Source organism: Lissotriton vulgaris, chromosome 12 (genome assembly GCF_964263255.1).
Source record: "Lissotriton vulgaris chromosome 12, aLisVul1.2, whole genome shotgun sequence".
In the NCBI taxonomy this organism is placed as follows: Eukaryota; Metazoa; Chordata; class Amphibia; order Caudata; family Salamandridae; genus Lissotriton; species Lissotriton vulgaris.
The window spans coordinates 112,477,924-112,500,497 of NC_141700.1; the positions used below are offsets into that span (position 1 = coordinate 112,477,924).

Sequence of the window (22,574 nt, forward strand, 5' to 3'; positions counted from 1 at the left end):
TGGCTTCAGGCCTAGCGAGGCCTGACTGGAATACGCGGCGGCCTTCCTCAAGCTCTGGGGGCCGCCGCGGGACCTCCTCTCAGTCAGGTTGGGCCTGGCAACACGGCGGCGGCCCTCTCCTGGCACCGAGGGCCGCCGAGGGGAACCACAGCGCTTAAGACCCAGCGCGTCACAGGGACTGCGGCGGTGAGTGGGGGAATGTTAGCGCCTCGTGAGAGGCAGCGTTCCGGGGCCCAAGTACAGTGCTAGCTCGCGCATCGCAGGTCGAGGTACCACAGCAGGTCCGGACAGTATGGTGTTTCACAAGGGGGGGGGGGGGGCAGCAGCCAAGCGTTTTGGGTGACAGTTCACTCAGCTCAGGGAAGAGCTTGATGACACTCGATGTGGGGCACTCCCAGCAGCTCGGCAGGGCTTAGGGCAAGAGCGCTTGGCAGGCAGTCTATCACACAGCGCTGTGCAGGGGAGCAGATTACAGCGCTTTTCAAGCGATACAGCAGGGAATGTAGGCAGGATGGGGATCGGAGCATTCCAGTCAGGGGGAGGCAGGCAGGACAGGATAGGCCCAGATGGAGGCAGGTAGTGCGCAGGGGCAGCACCGGCGTACCTGGTCGATCCCCCAGCAGTCTCTGGTTGTAGGGCAAGTAGTCTTCTCGGCGCTTAGTTGGTTCTGCGCCCTTATGAGGTGGTTTCTTAAAGGGGGGGGGGGGGTGAGTTGGAGGCTTACAAGTTACCTCAGGTCACTGAGATGGTTCCCCTATCGCTGGGCCAGATCAGGAGGCTAGTCTAGGATACCTCACTCAACTTAAGAGGCAGCACCTAAATCCTGTCACTCCCAGTGGCATAGGTCCCTGACTAGGTCCTTCCGCCTTAATCTCCTGCGTGGGTCCCCCAGGTCAGTGATGCCCCAACTGACTAGAAAAAGTTCCCTCCCTTGCTTATATATGCCCAGGTCAGGTGACCACTCTCTAAGGCGGCAAAAATAGGTTCCAGGAGCTTCCCCACTCTACCTATGGGCAGGCGATGGCAGGCTGGCATTGCAACAATGTATGGGGTCCCAGCCAGCTCCTGGCAACTAGGGTGCTCCCCTAAACACCACGCTGCAGTAGCAGGGGCCAGTGGCAGCCATGTTTGTAGTAGAGAGCACCTGCACCCTAACATGGATTAGCCATGAAAAGGTGCCCGAAGACCTAAGGGCCAACAAAAAGAAGGTGGGAAAAAATGAGGCAAGGGCGAAAAAAGTAGGGAAAGACCACCCTAGGGCTGACAGGTCTAACAGTCAGCACTACTATTAATATAGCAGGTGCAGTGGCACTGGGACCAAGAGTGTGAGGGGGCCACTACACCCAATTATGACTCTCTTACTATCAAAAAGGGGAGTGGAGACCCCTTTTCCTTGCTAGTATTGGGGCACAGGTCACCCTTACCACACAGGGAACAGGGCCCCTGCACCAAGACGGGGGCGAAATGTGGGGCTCTCTTCCCTTTTTTTTATTACAGAAAGGGGCAAACAGCCTACACTGAGCCTCAGGCCTAGGAGTAAAGCTTTGTGTAGCAAGCAGAGGATGAAGCCAGTTTCGTAGGGCAGTAGGTACCGTTGGTGCTGCAGTTGCAACGGCACTGAGGCCAGTGGTGTGAGGTGGCATTAAACCCCAGTTATGATTGTTTTACTATCCTTCCTTGTTTGTTTTAGGCCTCGGTGCACCCTTGTTGTGCCAGTATTTTTGGCCTCATACCAATGGCCCAATGGAGGTGAATATTTAAGCAGAGGAGACAGCTTAGCTTGGACCTTGGAGAGATGACAGAAGGGTATTTAAACAAAGATCAGAGAAGACTGCCTGTTTCGCAAGGCCGTAGCTATCATTAGTGAAGCAGGTAAAGTGGCACTGCACCCCAGAGGGTTGAGGGGCCAATTGCATCAGAATCATGACTGTCCTAATCCCCAAAAGAGGCACAGGGCCTTGCTAGGAATTGAGCAGAGGTAACCATTGCTACAAAGTGGGGGCAACATATGGGGGCTCAATTGTTTCCTAAAAAGGGACAGAGTCTTCTTCAGGACTGGAGGAAAGGCCAGGCATGGTGGGAAAGGCAGAGAGACAGCTTGATACTCAGGACTGCAGCTTTCATTAGTGCAACAGTTACAGTTCCATTGGGGCCCAGAAGAATAAGGGGCTCACAACACCCGATAGAGAATTGTATGGAAAGAAAAGAGAAAAGACTGTCCCGATTGTATGTTGTGTATGCTTTATATTGTACAGTTGTCACCAATAAAGTGTGCTAAAAAAAGGGGGCTCACAACACCCAAATTAGATGGGGCAGAGTTATTCAGACAGTTTTTGTTTAACATATTTGCTCTTTTATACTTCTCACATTTAGTGCAGAATTTGAACTACAGAAAAGTACACCTGAAATTCTCTCATACTCCCAGCCGTACCACTCCAGCTCCCACAAGTCTGGACATAAAGTTTTGGAGGGTGCCTGACCTCAAAACATTTTCCTTAGGAGGGTCAGAGCAAAACAAGTTTGAAGACCTCCGTTGTAGAGGCCTTTCTAAAGTAATGCATGTGTTCGATCCTAATCAACCTCTAACTACTGTTCAGCCTTCAATCTAGAACACATAGATCAAACCCAAAGACCGCACATTAACATGTTCTTTTGCAGTCCAAATCTGTTACAGAATCATCGTAAGTGCATAAAGTACTATTAGTGTTTGAGAGAGAGGATCTTCCTTAAATAAATTGCTGTGCTGCTTGTCCCATTTCTTAGTATCGCCCTGAAAATAATGTTTAAAGAAAGGGTAAATGGATTGCCATCTGACACCTCAATGAAGAATCTGTTAAGATAGGTTTTCCCAAAACAATCACCACTGTGGAAATGTTAACTTTTATCGAGTGTGCTTGTGGTTTCCCTGGCAGCAAATCTTCAGCTTATCTGTGCACTGCTGAACCCATGCCAATAGTAAAATAGGTCCTAGTTACTAAATTTGCAAAGTAAGGGTGCCAAAACACCACTAATAGATTTTTTTCTGAAAATTTGGAATCAACAACAATTATAAATGGTTGTCTGACATTTGAACTGTTCAAACCATTGTCTGCAAGATATATTTACTGACCTCAAATTTTGTTTAAAAAAAATAACTAAAACTTATCAACAAATCTAGTAACCTACCACAGGGCAAACATTGAAATTAATTAAATCGAAAATTATATTTCTGCCAAAAAACATTCACACTTGTTTTTATCTGCTTAGGATAAAAAACGACCTCTCACCCTGATCATGCTTTATCTTGAAACAACCATCTCCCACATACACCATACAAATGCAATGCACTCTTGAGGAAAGACCATCAGCATAGTTCAAAGTCTGGCTTACATTTAAGACTGTGTGACTAACGAAGGAATCTGACCTGAGGCGCGCTTGGCATTGGCTGAGGATACCAGGCTGGCAAGGTTGACAAGTCCACCCGATGTGTATATAAACTGCGGGGAGGCCATTGAAACAGTTTCTGACTGCTCCTCATTCGTGTTCACCTGATTCTGCATAGCTTCCTAAGGGATAGGGATGGTAAAATGCTTAAAATACAAACAATTTACGTTGTAAAATCATTCTCCAATCATCAGACTCACAAAAACCTGCCTTCCTAAATTGGTCTGGCACACAAGACCTTTAAACACAGTATGAATTAAAATTAAGCTTAATCAACAGGTGAACTTCCCTAAACAATTAATCCTACAGCAGTAAACCTTAACAGCAGTGAGATTAATTGGATAATCAATATTGCTTGCTTGCTTCCTTCCTTCCTTATTACGCACCGTTAAGTTTATGCAGTATATCAGACAACTAATTTGGTGTACTTCGATCTTGGACTACATTATATAGCGCTTATGATTTCTAGGTCTTTAGGTGATGTACATAGTGTAACCTGCAGCATGAAATTGCAACAGAATGGATGTAAACACTAGCAGAAAAAAACATCACCTCCAGCCCTAGCCGATTGTATATTTTTGGAAGCTGTTTTGAATAGAGAAGGAAAAGTTACTTACTTGTAACCCTGGTTTTCTAACATAGCAATATCTTATAGGCACACCAGTGCGTGGATGGATTTGGAAAATTCTCATAATATGTAACCATAATCACTTTCCCCCATAATGTTACCTGCAGACTAGATTCCATTTGATAAGCTTCTCAATGTAAGAAATCAATTCTTAATTTAAGTCAATGGAACAAAAAGTAGAACGCAGAGACTATATTTTCAACGCCCTTAAATTAAAAATTAATTCCAGTTTTTGTAACTTATAGAAGAATCAATAACTACAGATGAAGCCTATAGAACTAGTGTAGAAAAGTGCCCCTTTTTGAAATGGTAACCCCCTACTTTTTGCCCGGTGCCTGATGCAATTCTGAGAGGAGTACACTGTGTTCCTGCTATCCAGGTCACCAGTGCCAGATATCTCTTTCCCTAAAACTGTACAACTGTTCTCCCTATTGGCAATACCTTAGAACCTCTTATACATCCCTGGTAAATGGCACCCCTGGTACCTAGGGCAGGGAAGCTAAAATAGGGTCTCTTAGGGCTGGAGCGTGTATTGTGCCACCCTAAGAGACCCCTAAGCACCACCATGCGAACTGCCATTGCAGGCTGCATGCCATGGTACAGAGAAAACTTGAAGACACAATAACATGGCACATCTCCTGTGTGCTATGCCTATTGACACTGCATGCAGTATAGGTCAGTCAACCCAAAAGCAGGCCTTACAGCCCTAAGGCAAGGTGCACTATACAATATATGAGGACATATCTGCATAAGCAAATATGCCCCTGTGATGTCCAAGTAAATTCGCAGACATTACAAGTGAACATGGCACCAGCAGGGACCTACAAAGCGGTCACATGCCTGTACTCTAGAATGCTTCGAGAGAACCTGCCACCCCTGACGGCTTTGAAAGCCAAGTGCGAGGCAGACTTGGGCAAAGAGATCCCCGAGACAGCCTGGGCACATATAGTGCGACGGGCACGGAAGATTACGAGAAACGCACGCTTCCAGCAGATACACTTCTTCATCCTCCACAGAGCCTATTTAACACCTGGTAAAATAAACAAGCATTGGAAATGCAATAGGGCTCGCATTAGGAAAGTTTGAGCTATTGGTCTTATAAATGATTTTTTTGTTATTTATGTGTTATATTTTAAAATAGCTAAATTATTAGCTTGGTCATTTACAATGCCAATAGTTATAACTTTTGCAAACGTGACACCTATAGCATTTGTAATGCAACATGTTTTGTATTTACGTGACTTAGATGTATTGATATTACAAATAACAATGGCTTTTAATTTTTTTAAATGATTAATACTTAAATAATTTATTTAATTTGTAATGGCAATAGCTTAAACTTTTGTAAATAACTTTTGTGAAGATTATGTTCAGTGTTTTTTATTGTGACGAAAATCCAAGAACAGAAATGAAATATTAACATTTTTTGTGATTTGTAATAAAGCGTGAAAGCTTGAAAACAGCTTGAAACATTGAAAGAACATATTTGAACCAGTGATGCTGTGGTTGCGCTGAGTTATGCTGTGGTTGCGCTGAGTTATGCTGTGGTTGCGCTGAGTCATGCTGTGGTTGCGCTGAGTCATGCTGTGGTTGCGCTGAGTCATGCTGTGGTTGCGCTGAGTCATGCTGTGGTTGCGCTGAGTCATGCTGTGGTTGCGCTGAACCATGCTGTGGTTGCGCTGAGTGGTGTCTGCATCGGTGTAGCTTAGTGGGTGCATTGGTGGAGATGTTTGGTGTGTGCATTGGTGAGCTTAGTTGGAGCATCGGTGGAGCTGTGTGGTGGGCGCATCGGTGGAGCTTAGTGGGTGCATCGGTGGAGCTGTGTGGTGGGTGCATTGGTGGAGCTTAGTTGGAGCACAGGTGGAGCTGTGTGGTGGGTGCATCGGTGGAGCTGTGTGGTGGGTGCATCGGTGGAGCTGTGTGGTGGGTGCATCGGTAGAGCTGTGCGGTGGGTGCATCGATGGAGCTGTGCGGTGGGTGCATCGATGGAGCTGTGCGGTGGGTGCATCGATGGAGCTGTGCGGTGGGTGCATCGATGGAGCTGTGCGGTGGGTGCATCGATGGAGCTGTGCGCTGGGTGCATCGATGGAGCTGTGCGGTGGGTGCATCGATGGAGCTGTGCGGTGGGTGCATCGATGGAGCTGTGTGGTGGGTGCATCGGTGGAGCTGTGTGGTGGGTGCATCGGTGGAGCTGTGTGGTGGGGGCATTGGTGGAGCTGTGTGGTGGTTGCATCGGTGGAGCTGTGTGGTGGTTGCATCGGTGGAGCTGTGTGGTGGTTGCATCGGTGGAGCTGTGTGGTGGTTGCATCGGTTGAGCTGTGTGGTGGGTGCATCGGTTGAGCTGTGTGGTGGGTGCATCGGTGGAGCTGTGTGGTGGGTGCATCGGTGGAGCTTGTGGTGGGTGCATCGGTGGAGCTGTGTCGGTTGAGCTGTGTGGTGGGGGCATCGGTGGAGCTGTGTCGGTGGAGCTGTGTGGTGGGGCATCGGTGGAGCTGGGTGGTGGGTGCATCGGTGGAGCTGTGTTGGTGGAGCTGTGTGGTGGTTGCATCAGTGAAGCTGTGTGGTGGGTGCATCGGTGGAGCTGTGTGGTGGGGGCATCGGTGGAGCTGGGTGCATCGGTGGAGCTGTGTTGGTGGAGCTGTGTGGTGGTTGCATCAGTGGAGCTGTGTGGTGGGTGCATCGATGGAGCTGTGTGGTGGGGGCATCGGTGGAGCTGGGTGGTGGGTGCATCGGTGGAGCTGTGTGGTGGGTGCATCGGTGGAGCTGTGTGGTGGTTGCATCGGTGGAGCTGTGTGGTGGTTGCATCGGTGGAGCTGTGTGGTGGTTGCATCGGTGGAGCTGTGTGGTGGTTGCATCGGTGGAGCTGTGTGGTGGTTGCATCCGTGGAGCTGTGCGGTGGGTGCATCGGTGGAGCTGTGTGGTGGGTGCATCAGTGGAGCTGTTTCGGCTGAGCTGTGTGGTGGGGGCATCGGTGGAGCTGGGTGGTGGGTGCACCGGTGGAGCTGTGTCGGTGGAGCTGTGTGGTGGGGCATCGGTGGAGCTGGGTGGTGGGTGCATCGGTGGAACTGTGTTGGTGGAGCTGTGTGGTGGTTGCATCAGTGGAGCTGTGTGGTGGGTGCATCAGTGGAGCTGTGTGGTGGGTGCATCAGTGGAGCTGTGTGGTGGGTGCATCAGTGGAGCTGTGTGGTGGGTGCCTCGGTGGAGCTTTGTGGTGGGTGCATCAGTGGAGCTGTGTGGTGGGTGCATCGGTGGAGCTGTGGTGGGTGCCTCGGTGGAGCTTTGTGGTGGGTGCATCGGTGGAGCTGTGCGGTGGGTGCATCGGTGGAGCTATGCGGTGGGTGCATCTGTGGAGCTGTGTGCTGGGTGCATCGGTGGAGCTGGGTGGTGGGTGCATCAGTGGAGCTGTGTCGGTGGAGCTGTGTGGTGGGGCATTGGTGGAGCTGGGTGGTGGGTGCATCGGTGGAGCTGGGTGGTGGGTGCATCGGTGGAGCTGGGTGGTGGGTGCATCGGTGGAGCTGTGTTGGTGGAGCTGTGTGGTGGTTGCATCGGTGGAGCTGTGTGGTGGGTGCATCGGTGGAGCTGTGTGGTGGTTGCATCGGTGGAGCTGTGTGGTGGGTGCATCGGTGGAGCTGTGTGGTGGGTGCATCGGTGGAGCTGTGTGGTGGGTGCATCGGTGGAGCTGTGTGGTGGGTGCATCGGTGGAGCTGTGTGGTGGTTGCATCGGTGGAGCTGTGTGGTGGTTGCATCGGTGGAGCTGGGTGGTGGGTGCATCGGTGGAACTGTGTTGGTGGAGCTGTGTGGTGGTTGCATCAGTGGAGCTGTGTGGTGGGTGCATCAGTGGAGCTGTGTGGTGGGTGCATCAGTGGAGCTGTGTGGTGGGTGCATCAGTGGAGCTGTGTGGTGGGTGCATCAGTGGAGCTGTGTGGTGGGTGCATCAGTGGAGCTGTGTGGTGGGTGCCTCGGTGGAGCTTTGTGGTGGGTGCATCAGTGGAGCTGTGTGGTGGGTGCATCGGTGGAGCTGTGGTGGGTGCCTCGGTGGAGCTTTGTGGTGGGTGCATCTGTGGAGCTGTGTGCTGGGTGCATCGGTGGAGCTGTGGTGGGTGCCTCGGTGGAGCTGGGTGGTGGGTGCATCAGTGGAGCTGTGTCGGTGGAGCTGTGTGGTGGGGCATTGGTGGAGCTGGGTGGTGGGTGCATCGGTGGAGCTGGGTGGTGGGTGCATCGGTGGAGCTGTGTTGGTGGAGCTGTGTGGTGGTTGCATCGGTGGAGCTGTGTGGTGGTTGCATCGGTGGAGCTGTGTGGTGGGTGCCTTGGTGGAGCTGTGTGGTGGGTGCCTCGGTGGAGCTGTGTGGTGGGTGCCTCGGTGGAGCTGTCTGGTGGGTGCCTCGGTGGAGCTGTCTGGTGGGTGCCTCGGTGGAGCTGTGTGGTGGGTGCATCGGTGGAGCTGTGTGGTGGGTGCATCAGTGGAGCTGTGTGGTGGGTGCATCGGTGGAGCTGTGTGGTGGGTGCATCGGTGGAGCTGTGGCATCGGTGAAGCTGTGTGGTGGGTGCATCGGTGGAGCTTAGTGGGTGCATTGGTGGAGCTGTGTGGTGGGTGCATTAGTGGAGCTTAGTTGGAGCATCGGTGGAGCTGTGTGGTGGGTGCATCGGTGGAGCTGTGTGGTGGGTGCATCGGTGGAGCTGTGTGGTGGGGGCATCGGTGGAGCTGTGTGGTGGGTGCATCGGTGGAGCTGTGTGGTGGGTGCATTGGTGGAGCTGTGTGGTGGGTTCATCGGTGGAGCTGTGTGGTGGGTGATTCAGTGGAGCTGTGTGGTGGGTGCATCGGTGGAGCTGTGGCATCAGTGAAGCTGTGTGGTGGGTGCATCGGTGGAGCTTAGTGGGTGCATTGGTGGAGCTGTGTGGTGGGTGCATTGGTGGAGCATCGGTGGAGCTGTGTGGTGGGTGCATCGGTGGAGCTGTGTGGTGGGTGCATCGGTGGATCTGTGTGGTGGGTGCATCGGTGGAGCTGTGTCGTTGGAGCTGTGTGCATCGGTGGAGCTGGGCAGTGGGTGCATCGGTGGAGCTGTGTAGGTGGAGCTGTGTGGTGGGTGCATCGGTGGAGCTGTGTGGTGGGTGCATCGGTGGAGCTGTGTGGTGGGTGCATCGGTGGAGCTGTGTGGTGGGTGCATCGGTGGAGCTGTGTGGTGGGTGCATTGGTGGAGCTGTGTGGTGGGTTCATCAGTGGAGCTGTGTGGTGGGTGCCTCTGTGGAGCTCTGTGACGGGTGCATCGGTGAAGCTGTGTGGTGGGTGCACGGGTGGAGCTTAGTGGGTGCATTGGTGGAGCTGTGTGGTGGGTGCATTGGTGGAGCTTAGTTGGAGCATTGGTGGAGCTGTGTGGTGGGTGCATCGGTGGAGCTATGTGGTGGGTGATTCAGTGGAGCTGTGTGGTGGGTGCATCGGTGGAGCTGTGGCATCAGTGAAGCTGTGTGGTGGGTGCATCGGTGGAGCTTAGTGGGTGAATTGGTGGAGCTGTGTGGTGGGTGCATTGGTGGAGCTTAGTTGGAGCATCGGTGGAGCTGTGTGGTGGGTGCATCGGTGGAGCTGTGTGGTGGGTGCATCAGTGGAGCTGTGTGGTGGGTGCATCGGTGGAGCTGTGTCGTTGGAGCTGTGTGCATCGGTGGAGCTGGGTGGTGGGTGCATCGGTGGAGCTGTGTAGGTGGAGCTGTGTGGTGGGTGCATCTGTTGAGCTGTGTGGTGGGTGCATCTGTGGAGCTGTGTGGTGGGTGCATCGGTGGAGCTGTGTCGGTGGAGCTGTGTGGTGGGTGCATCTGTTGAGCTGTGTGGTGGGTGCATCTGTGGAGCTGTGTGGTGGGTGCATCTGTGGAGCTGTGTGGTGGGTGCATCTGTGGAGCTGTGTGGTGGGTGCATCTGTGGAGCTGTGTGGTGGATGCCTCGGTTATTTTCTTTCTATTTTGTAAAGGAGTCAGGTAAACGGAGCTACCAGGGAATATACAGCAACTACCTTTTTGCACTCTAGGATCAAAATGTGCTATAAGGTGTCTGAAAGATGGCATGTTGACGCTATACAAACGACAGGACCTATACTAATATCCAGCAAATAAAACATTTTTAAAAAGTCTCTTTAGCTTACAGGCTAGCTCAAGCCCGGCTCATTCCTCCTTCGGGGAGTCAAAAAGCTCTAAAATGTATAAACGCAATATGTAGGCACTACGGAAAATACCAATAAATAAACAAATAAATATATAAATGAAGAAATGTGTCTAGCTTGTAAACAATGCCGCGTGGCATATCTAGCTTTTCTTCAATCGCTGCAGGCTATGCAAGTGATCGGACGTGACTGGAGGGCTACATGTTGGTGCTATACAAAGCACCGATACCTACAATAGTAATATAATATAGTATACCAAAAAGTGAGTACTTGCTGCTCTGGAACGTCTAAGTGTTCTGAAGTTTTCGAATGGCAGATTGTTAGCCCTATACCTAATAGGAGCACACATTTGAAGAAAATACATTTTGATGTCTCCTCTGTGATAGTACAGCACTCTGCCTCTCTTACCTAACACTCACAGACCGCCATGTCAACACAGTCTGCGAGTTCCATTAGGGTTTGTGATAGAGGAAATATGTCGTTTTTTATTTGTAACACATTTAGATATAAGCCTGTATTTATTTCTACGAAGCCCTGCTTCTGGCAATCGAACAGTGTACATTTCAAGCCAACAATCGAAGCCATTGTAGAAAAAAACAAGCAAAGTCTGCGCTGCACATCTGTCATATTTTGCTAAAGCACTGAAATTTATAAGCAGCAATGTGCAGGAGATGGTGTGGGGGCCTTGGGATTTTTAGATTAGGCAAACTGCAAGCCTTGATGGGTGGCGAAGCCCTGAATTGCTTTGCAAACAAAGGGAGGGAGCGGAGACGACCACCTCTGTTTTTGAGCATCTGAATAATAAAGCACCGAGTCAGGGAAACCCTGGCACAGACTGTAAAGCTGAAGCCCTGGTGGCGAAAGATGGGAGTCAGCAATTGAGAAAACAAGTTAAACAGGTTGTAAAAGGAGACTGAAAGTACGGCCGGCTGGCCGTGAATAATTAGGGGGTGAGAAATGCGCTGGGAGGGCTGCCTTTGATGTGGTAATGCGAGGCAGGCAGGCAGGCGGCTGGTGGCATTGTGCACGCGCTTTTTAGGGCTTGCGCTTGCGCAATGACCTAAAAAGCACATGCACTTCAAGAAATCGCCAGTGGTAGATAAAGTCTGGATAGGCCATAATTGAGCTTCGCCAGCGATGCGCAGAAGCGCATCAGCAGGCGAGCCCTAAAAAATACTTCGGGGCAGCTGAGGCAACATGTCCCAGATGTACTACAGAGGGAGCGGAACTAGATCATATGATGTGGGCCTGCCCTGCGCTGGGAGATTATTGGCGGGCGGTTGGTGACACATTGAATGAGGTGACGGAGAGGCGATTGCACTTTGACATGGCTGTCAGTATTTTACACTGGTTCCCGCACACTCCTAAAAACAAGGTCACAAGTAAATTCATTGATATGGGCCTTCTCCTTGCCAAAAGGGAAATCACAAGACTTTGGAAGACAAGATCAGTCCCCACATACAAGAGGTGGATTAATGAGATGCAGAAATGGGCCGCTAGCGAAAGCACACTTCGGCACCAAATGGCGCGGCGGAGATTAGACGATAAGGCGCTAGACGCAGCTGCTGCGTGGGAAGCATTAGTACAGGCCTTACGCGACTGCGCGCTGCAAGATGAAGGGGACGACCCTGCCGTTCACATTGAAGTTCCCCGGGACACGTCAGGCACATCGCACACCTAGACAATTGTTAGCTCCTGATATCATACACAGAGGTAGACTATACAAGCTCACGCGCGTAGGTGGTGGACTTTGGGGGGAGGAGGGGGGTAGTTGGGGTTTATTAGGGGATAGAGGGGTGGGCGATGGGGGTGACAATAACGAAAAAGCAGACGTGAGAACCTTTATTTATTTTATTTATTTGCGTGTTTATATAGCACTATGAATAAACCCCCGTAGGGGTATCTTTATTTATTTATTTAGCACACCAATAACGGCTTCGTGTGGATTTATTACATCTGACATTTGCCTACTTAATGCCGCCCGACCTCTGGGATGTGGGCTTAATGGCTGTGTATAGAACTGGACAGATACTGGCGCCCAATCAACGCCAGAATTGGAATATCTGCATGGAAGTACTGTGTGCCTTATAAGTCTGCAATAAAAATTCTTTATATAAAAAAAAATTACATGTGAACAGGGCATCCGTTTTGAGTCCATGTGCTGGACACTAGTGGTTATGAGTTTCCCGGTTACATGGTGGCTTCACTAAAACTAGAGAGGTTTGGTATCAAATATGTCGTCTTAATAAGCCCACACTGATTCCACTAATTAATTTATTAATACAATCTCAGAGGGCACCTTAGAGGTGCTTCCTGAAAACCTACCTGTGTACTGGCTGACTGTTACAGCTCAGCCTCCCACCAGACAGGTTCCTGACCCCCTTCAAGTGAAAGCCTGCGCTCTCTGAGGGCAGAAATAATGTGATCAGTATATCAAGGGAGGAGACATAAAAGGCCTCTGCCGCCTTTGATATGTGACCCAAGATTTCCCCAGTCAGGGGAAATGCCACCCCTGCCCTGGGCCCATTTGGTACTAGGACAGGTGGGAAAATTAGCTAGTCAGAAGTTGTGCGTACCCCTCTCAGGCTAGTACCACTCCTAAGGTAGGCTACCTGCAGTGGACATGACTTTTAGAATCCCACCATCTTAGTTTTGGTGGAAGTAGGCTCTTTGGCTCAGGGTTATGCCCAATTCCCACAGAAAGTGGTCATAAAGAGGGTTTAGACAACCATAAAGGTAAGTAGCCCATTGGCTACCACCTGTCTCTCCCTAAATTGAGTCTTTAGGTGGGACCCCTACATCCCGGAACATTGATTCTGTTGACCTGAGAGGAGGACACCGAAGAGCCACGAAGAGCAAGAACTGAGGAGCAGTAACTGACTCCGAGGCAACACTGCCAGCCTACCTATTGCCCCTGACAATTGCCTCCAAACACCTGGGAGAATTGCCAGCACTTAGGAGCAACCGGCATCTGCTGTGGAGTAGCGGAGCTACTTCCCGGCAGGCACCCAAGAAGAAAGAGAGGACTCTGGGCCGCGAAAACCTGACACCAGAAAGCACCATTGCACCCGAGCCCCCCCCACAGCCAGAGTCGAAATGGGCCAACAGTGCCAACTAGGTCCTGAGACCCTAGAGAGCCAAACCCCACCTTGGGTTGCCCAAACTGGACTTCCGGTCGCCGCTTGGAGCCTCTTTGTGCAGGCCCCCTCAAACGCAAGTGTATCCTGCAGCACATTGCACCTGAGCCCTACAGCCCGAGGAGAAGTGGTCAGACAGTTTCTCTACATGCCCGAACATCTCGAAGACCAAGATGCATGTGGGCTTCAACAGGACTGCCCCACCCTGACGTAGCTTGCAGCTTCTTTTTCTCAGACAGTTTCCCACTGAAACCAATGGGGCACCAAACGCTAGAATGCACCTCTGCAACTGGCCGCCGCTCCAGTGCCACCCAAGGTGACCTGTTGGTGCTTTCTTGGACCCTGCCCCGTACTCATCTTAACTCCAGAAGATTGGTTCTGTAAGTACCCATATGCAGTATATGTGTTTTTTCCAATAGGATAACATTACCACATTAGAAACAAAATAAGTTACCCATCTGTTTACTTCAAAACTGCTAATTTGGCACAGTACTTACTGTAGAAACCTGGGGTTTTGTTGCAGTATCCCCCTACCAGCCCTCCAAACTCTTTTTGCCAAGTATTTGATGCAACTTTGACTGAACTGTACTGAGTTCCTGCTAACCAGGTCCCCAGTACCAGTGTTCTTTCCCTAAAAAAGGTCAATTGTTTTCCCCAAGTGGCAAAATCTTCAGCGCACTCTGTAAGCCCCTAGTAAATGGTATTCCTGGTACCTAGGGCCTGAGGTACTAAATAGGGTCCCTAAGGGCAATAGCACGAATTGTGCCACCCTAAGGGACCCCTCACCAAGCACATGTAAGGCTATCATCACAGGCTGCATGTCTTGGTGCAGACAAAAGTGAAAACAGGACATGTCACATCCCTGTGTGCCATGTCTTCTCCACACCACTTGGAGTCAAGCTAGCCGGGCTGATGAGGTGTTACCTCGAAACCGGTCCGGTCCTCGGATGCTTGATTCCGTTCTGGGAAGGACATGGCTTTTGTAGTTCGGACTGGACTGTTCCCATGGGGCAACAGGGTCAGAGCTGATTTGCATAGCGCCATTGTCTAACCCAGGGTGGTGTGGAGTGCAAAAAAACGATGGATTTGGGCCCAGATCTTTTGACTGGGGGAGTGTGTGACATTGATCCACATTCAGTCCATCACTTGTTGTTTTTGCAATTGCCGCCCTAAGTGCGCTGGGGATGCCCAGACGTGGGTCCCAGGCACTCCACACCACTTGGAGTCAAGCTAGCCGGGCTGATGAGAGGTGTTACCTCGAAACCGGTACGGTCCTCGGATGCTTGATTCCGTTCTGGGAAGGACATGGCTTTTGTAGTTCGGACTGGACTGTTCCCATGGGGCAACAGGGTCAGAGCTGATTTGCATATCGCCATTGTCTAACCCAGGGTGGTGTGGAGTGCAAAAAAACGATGGATTTGGGCCCAGATCTTTTGACTGGGGGAGTGTGTGACATTGATCCACATTCAGTCCATCACTTGTTGTTTTTGCAATTGCCGCCCTAAGTGCGCTGGGGATGCCCAGACGTGGGTCCCAGGCACTCCACACCACTTGGAGTCAAGCTAGCCGGGCTGATGAGAGGTGTTACCTCGAAACCGGTCCGGTCCTCGGATGCTTGATTCCGTTCTGGGAAGGACATGGCTTTTGTAGTTCGGACTGGACTGTTCCCATGGGGCAACAGGGTCAGAGCTGATTTGCATATCGCCATTGTCTAACCCAGGGTGGTGTGGAGTGCAAAAAAACGATGGATTTGGGCCCAGATCTTTTGACTGGGGGAGTGTGTGACATTGATCCACATTCAGTCCATCACTTGTTGTTTTTGCAATGTCTTCTTTCACGGCATGTAATATTTGCAAGTCACCCCTACAGCAGGCCTGACAGCCCTAAGGCAGGGTGTTGAATATTACATGTGTGGGTATACTTGCAAGAGCAGATGTGCTGGTCAGTTCTATTACTGCCGGTACCTGTGACGAGGGAAGCCAAGTTAAAACACATGCTGAAACTGGTTAAAAAACGGAGTTCCCCAGTTTCATGATGGCTTCACTGAAAACAGGGATGCTGGATATCAAACATCTCATATTGGTAAACACACACTGAAGCCAGTGTTGGATTTACCAATACACGCCTAACATAACATAATATAACATAACATGTGTATTTGTAAAGCGCACTTTCACCCAGAGGTCTCTTGGCGCTGAATAACAGATGTTCATTGTTACCCAACACAATGATACTCATTTTATCGACCTCAGATGGAGGAAAGGCTGAGTGGACCCGCCGGGATTTGAACCTGTGACCATGAGGTCGAACACCGGCCCCTGCAATGGACGCATTAGTCCACTGAGCCACCAGACCCGGTTAGAGGTGCCCTCTAAGTGCATGTATTGGTCTAGTGTGCTTGCTGACTGGTTTCAGCCAGCCTGCCACCCGAGAGGCTGTTCTGACTTCCTAGGGTGTGATCCCTTTCTCACATAAGACCCAGAACAAAAACCAGTTCAGGAAGAGGGTGCAACACCCCCTCCCACTGAATGATCTGCCGATTAGCTGCCTTGGGCTGGCAAGCTTCAAAGAAGATGCTGCCTTTGGAACGCAAATATGGCTCCCCTCACATGAGAGGAAGCCACTCCCACGAGCCCCCCTGGCACCTGGACAGGTGGGAAAATTAGCTAGTCAGGTAGGAGTGCCACCTCCAGGCCAGTACCACCCCTAAGGAGGGGTACTGTAAGGTGGACACGATTTTTCAGAAGTAGCCATCTTTGTGATGGAATACTTAGGAATTCGGGGACAGGGTTATGCCCACAGGAAGTGGTCATATAGAAGGCGTAGTGACTCCAAGGGTCAGTAGCCCAACTGCTACCAAGGGTCCCTAAATTTAGTATTTAAGGGAGCCCCTGCCACCAGAAAGGCAGATCCTGACGACCTAAGAAGAAAGAGGACACCGAAGAGCCGCAAAAGCAGAGTGGCAAAAAGTAGCAGCTGACCTGGTGCCAACCCTACTGGCCTATCGGCATCGCTCATCCAAAACTATGCAAAAACTTGCAGCTGTTGACTCAAAAATAAAAACCGGGAGGACTGCCCGCCTTCGGTGAACTTCAAAGCAAAGACTCTGAGTAATCCGGACCCACCAAAATCTGACACCTGAAGCCACCACTGCACCTGTTGCCTCCAGCCTGAGTTGAAGTGGGCCGCCCATGTCAGCAAGCTCCCCCAGCCCACCAGAGCTCAAGTCCATCGTGGTCTCACCCCAACGTTGCCTGCAGCCTCTGCACGCAGGTGCCCTGGATTGTGACTACTCCTAGTAAGAAAACCAGACGCCTAAAGTCACCTCTGCATCCGTCGCCCCCGGGCAGTGGAGAAGTAGACCCCAAGTGTCCCTACGTCCCAGAGCATCACAAGACTTAAACCACCAGTTGCCCATTCAGTCAGAGCCTACAGACTCTTTTCAGTGTGACCGATCTCTACAGAAACCTATTGGGCTCCCAATACGGTTTTGCACCCTGCCGTCCCCGTGGTGCAGGTCTTGTACTACTGGTGCTGCCTTGGACCTTGCCCACTACCAACCTCAATTCCTGGAGATTGGTCCCATAAGTCACTGTACTAAACCTGTTTGCAGAACGTTTTCCTCCTTCCATAGGAGAACATTGCAGAACTCAGAAATTGCACTTGGTCCACTTTTTAAAGTGAAAAGAATTTATATTTAAAAAGTACTTATCTGAATGATTTTTCTCTGACACCTAAACATATATAAAGATGCTTTCTATTTTTATAAATTAGTGTGGATCTCCTTCATGATTAGAGTGTCATTTATTGATGATTGTGTGTATTTGCAAATGTCCTACACTGCTCTGTGTTAAGCCCAAAGGGTGTGTGTGTGTGGGGGGGTGGGGGTATTATGATAGATCGATATTTATTTTTTCCTCACAAGCCCCATGGGATTGTGAAAGCAAGCACCTGTCCAATCAGAAGGGATACCAGGACACTCTACACAATATACCTCTTTTAGATATCTTATATAAAGTGTCACCTTCCTGCAACTTGGTAGTAATAGATCTTATTTTTATTTTTTAAAGGAAGAGTCAGATAGATATGTGAGAGAGGATTTGTCAATACACACAAACTGATCCTTTCAGAATGTTCTCTGTTAAGCAGTACATCTGGATCCAATCCTGGGTAAAATGAGGAAATAGCTGTAGTCATGATAGTAAATGCATAACATTACTAAATTATTTGTTTATTGTTAGTTTAGGAGTGCATTAGGCCGCATTTCTCAAACAGCGAACCATGGTATAACACAGACATTAAACAGTGGGGTTTGCATGCCAGAAACCCGAGGAACCTCTCAGTATATTAGCACAGGTACAGCAAAGAAGAATCAAAAAGTAATACTCTGGGATCTTACAAAAAAATCCTAAACTACTGTAGAAACTGGCTGTAGACATTGGAGACAGAAGTCAGCATGGAAATTAGGAATGGTCTCTAACAAGTATTCAAAAATTCTTCCAAGAAGCTCTGTTTAGGGAACCTGTCAAGGCGTAAACTTTTTTTGTAAATGTGAACAGGAAATTGCAAGAAGGAAAATGCGCTCAACAGTGCCTGGAACTATGAAAATAGTGTTTGACTAACAAACATTATGGCGTTACCCATTCACTGATATCTGAGGTGGTCAGTATTTTGAGAACGGGAAAGAAAATCCGGTCTCTGCATTGGCAAATAGTCGTTGTACTAGAATATGTAGGTTGCCACACAGTGTGCTGTCTTTGTAAGACAATCTCTCAAGAAATACATCTATATTTCTGGAACTAAACTACATGAAAGAAAAATTACCACATAATAGATTTTTCTTACCTCTGAATACCTATGGGGAGCAACGACTAATAAAGCAAAAGTATTCTGTCTTAATGGGGGCCCAGTGGTCCTTTTCTTATTGCCTCTTTATCAAACAAGATAGGGGAGAGACTTGTTGCAACTGCAGTAAATGTCATCGAAGGAAACTCTACTTTGCTGTAGATAGTAGAGATGGTACTGAAACTGCAGAGCACTATTATTCTAAAACAGCATTTAGTATTTCAGCGTCTAAGGAGATTCCCCACAAAGCCCGAATGGAATTAGAAATCTTTCTTTCTACCCAAGGGACAAATGATGGAGGGAGAACTAAGAAGTCACTGTTTTGACTAATTGAAAAGAGCCTTTCTGGCACTATAGATGGCTTTACCAGGACCCTGTGAGGTATGGCTGATACCTGGAGCTTGGATTCTATGAAAGGCATCCTTATTAAGTGTTCTTCAGCACTTTGTGCAATCTTTTTTATAATCCTACAGATTTTAGGGTTTTTCTATCGTGTCATTTTTTCCATTCACCAGAGGGTCCATTAAAGCTTTACCTCAGAAAAGCAAATCCATGACTTCCTGATAAGCACACGATGCAACCTAATTAGTATGGGGCCCTCACAGCCAAAGTGTTTGAAGAACAACACTTTCTTTCCCTACTGGCCTCCTCATTCGGCTCTATGGTTGTCCGGAGAATTATAGTTAACAATATCGGCTTATCTACTCAGCTGAAACTTGGCTCAATCCGTAAGCCAGTTATCCCTCAAATGAAGTGGTTCCCTCAGAGAGGAAACAAAATGTACCACCTGGTCTCAACTACGCATTCCATCACAACACAAGCGTTACCCTGCTTGCCTTTAGCATGCATATGCTTTTTACCACGCATATTCTTTTACCATTCATGCCGTTGCAACAATTTTTGTTGTAAAGGAGGCAAAGGAAAAGCGTGGTAAAGGTAGTTAGTGCTGTAGGCTCTGAGCAAATGGGCATAGAGTGAGGTGGGTATTTGAGGTAAAAAAAAAAAATTAACAAATCGTTGGGACATCATAGGGATCGGGACATGGACATGGGGGGGGGGTTTGACTTTAGGGCTGGGAGTCTGGCTTTAGGTTTCAGGGCTGGGGGGGATGGTTTTCAGGGCAGGGGAAGAGTGGGGCTCAGGCGTGGAAGGGGACATTGGCAAGTGTCAGCGGTTGGTTACAAAGCGGGGAACCTTTAACAAGCCTAACCTTTGCCATGCATATACCTTTACTATTCGTGTCTTTACAATGAAATTCATTGGAAGGCATGCGTGGTAATAGTAACGCGTGGTAACGGTACAGTGTTGCAAAGGCATGTGTGGTAATCGCATGTGTGATTGCATCATGCAACCCCACAGAGGAGGTCTATATTTACACCTCACATCTGTGAAGATAGGAACTCGCTAAAGCTAGAATCTGAAACCTCCATAACTGGTTTCAGAAAACGCAGATCTGAAGAAAGTTTGTTATTAGGGGCCAGAGATTGTTCAGTTAAGTTAGACATGTGAAAACAATTACCTGTAGAAGTAAATCCCAGGACTAGGTAAATGGTGTTCTGATGACGAAACATGGTATCTATATTTTATATGGCTGTAGGATAAACAAAAAGCATAATTTCCGGACCTTAAATTTTGTATACCTAAAGCGTTAGCCGACCTTTGATGAAACCACAGTGATGTATCCATCTGTGCGTTACTTGCAGTATGCGGATTGTGTGTGCTGAAGCATCTCAAGTGTAACATACTATATATACTTAACAGGGTTATGCACCCGCAATCCTTTTGAAAACAGATTATCAAAACTTGCTGAGCAGACGAAGCACTGCCATAAGTTATTGGTGGAAGGAATAAAGCAAACAATGTTAGATCATTTTTTCATGCTCTCAAACAGCATCTCTCTCCTTCCTAAAGAAAAGCACTGGGAAAGTCTATAGATCTGGCTTGCAAATTGAGCTCCGAGTGAAATCAAAAAACTATTTCAATCTGTATACCAATATGTGGAATAGCCAGATAACTACAGCCAACTAGATTTTTAGGTCTCGGCTAGTGTAAGACTGCGCACATGCGCAGTCTTGCTGGCGAGATTTAATGAGATTGAATAAATTTCACTAGCGAGGTTAAGGCCCGCCCCTCTTTTCTATTGGCTGGCGTCACCGTATATGCTAAACTGTGGCCAGTCATTGGAAAAGAGGTCCTAGTGACGTACTCTTTTCTCTTTTAGAGCCGTCCCACTTGGATTGGCTTCCTGGACTTACTGCTGTGGTAAAAGCTTTCATATCTTCTTTATGGGTCCAAACAGATGGCCCCATAAAGATGATAAACGTTTTACGCCGTCTGAGTGGGACGGCTCCGAAAGAGAAATTTCTTTTATTTTAGTATAAGCGGCACCCGCGCTTTACTTGTAACATTTTAAAAGTAAAGCGCGGGTGCCGCAATTATACCAAAATGACAGAAATAGATGTTTTTCTATTTCTTTCATTTTGGTATAATAGCGGCACCCGCGCTTTACTTTTAAAATGTTACAAGTAAAGCGCGGGTGCTGCGGTTATACCAAAATGAAAAATAGAAAAAACATCTATTTCTTTCATTTTAGTATAATCTTGGCACCCACACTTTACTTGTAACATTTTAAAAGTAAAGTGCGGGTGCCACCCACTCAGCCCCACACCCTGACTGCTCTGCAACGCCCTTTAGCACACTCACTCCTCACTGAGGGACACTGGCACAGCCCCTCACCTCCAAGCAAGATATCACCTAGACCCTCAGGTTTTACATTGTTTTCGAGGCACGGTTAAACAAATGGTGCTACGGAGGATACCCACGAGTGAGCGCTTCGAGGAGCTATTCTCAAGCCCAATGAGGACTGTACCAGTGATCGGCACTCGCACCCCATGTGGCACTCAGGAGTCACACACACCCAGATCAAGATAAACAAACACCCACCCGCTCGACAAGGGAGAGAGCGCCCGAAGCGCTTAACACACTCCCCCCCACAGTGAGACTTGCACTCAATGAATGAAACTTCAATAGATTAACCCCACTAGCGAGACTGTTCAACAGAGCGGAACGTCCACTCAGTGACTGAGTCTATGCTGTCACCTGGGGAGACTGACGGCACACCCTTTCTTGCACCAAACTCGCAGTCCCGAACACAGTCGATAACTGGAGGTCTCGTTTGCGTTTGAAATGCCAAGAGATGCGTATATTCCCAGAATACCTTTGCTGTTGCTGGTCTCTTTAGAGGTTGGTTCGAGAAGTGCTGTTTGCGTGTTAAATGTGGCACCCTAGTGTAGATGATGCGCTGGAATATTAGAACCTGCGTGCTCTGTGGGAACCCTGCCTCCCTCGGGCCCTGCTGGCAGTCAGTGCCTTTCTGGGTCGCGGAGAACGAGCCTTATCAGATCAGAGAAAAAGGGAAAACTGAGTATAAATGAGCGCCAGGACTACACTATGTGACCTCCCATTTCCCTCGTTATCTTAGTCTACTTCTTTTTCTCCTTCTTTCTTTCCTTCTCTTCCGCTGCTCTTGGTTTCTTTTTTCTCTCCACCCTCTCCTTCCACCCTGTTCTCTCTCTCTGGTTGCCTCCTTCCCACAGAGATCCGCTGACAGGCAAACCCACAACTGCAAGCATCAGTCTACCTTCGTGACCCTAAAGAGCCACGAAGCATGGGTTCTAGCAGGCTCTTTTGGCCCCCCAAAAAAAACGCAATAGGCTCAGTGGATATGTACAGTCACACCGAAGGCTGAACTAAGACAGCCATCCTTCTGAAAATGTGAGGTTCAGCAATTTAAGCCATGCCTCCCTCGCGCCCTGCCTTGTGGTAAATAATTCAGTTGGCTTTCTCCCACACACCCCTGACACAGTTACGTACAACGTGAGCTAGGGAAAATAACGTAAAGGGTTAAGCAATGTGAATAGAGTGCTACTCAATCGCGCTTTTCAGTTTATCACAATAAAAACATGTTATTTAAAACATCCCAAGCGTGGTAAATGTTTAAGTTGACATTGGAAGGGGAAATTTTGAAATATAACAAGAAAAAAAAGTTGTAAATCATATTCCATGCTGATTCGTGTGCCAAAAAGCTGAGCTTCACTTTTAATTTTCTCTCATTACATACACTAAAATGTTCAGTTTTAGCTTTTAAAACACTTTTGACATGTAAATTGGCAACATTTCCTTCCTTTTCAGAGATACTTCTGATGGGCACTGAGAAAGTTTCAATCCTTCTTGCCCCTAAACACAACTTCAAGTCCCTCAAAGAATAGTAATGTAGCTATAGCATTGTAGTGTTTTTATTGTATTGTGAAATTGTACAATGCTTACTGCTCTGAAGAGGTGTTGAAGCGCTTGGCAGACTGGTAGCACGCTACTCGATGCAGCCCGAACTCGTTT

General features: G+C 48.8%; 1 protein-coding gene across 2 annotated transcripts in view; it reads right to left on the reverse strand.

The window, feature by feature from the left end:
• The window catches only part of GABPB2 (GA binding protein transcription factor subunit beta 2), a 117,263-nt gene that overhangs the window by 63,280 nt on the left and 31,409 nt on the right, over positions 1 to 22,574 (reverse strand). For both annotated transcript variants that reach the window (XM_086947432.1, XM_086947433.1), the window contains exon 6: positions 3,404 to 3,545. In XM_086947432.1, coding sequence (XP_086803558.1) covers positions 3,404 to 3,545 — 142 coding nt within the window. The remainder of the gene's footprint in view (positions 1 to 3,403; positions 3,546 to 22,574) is intronic.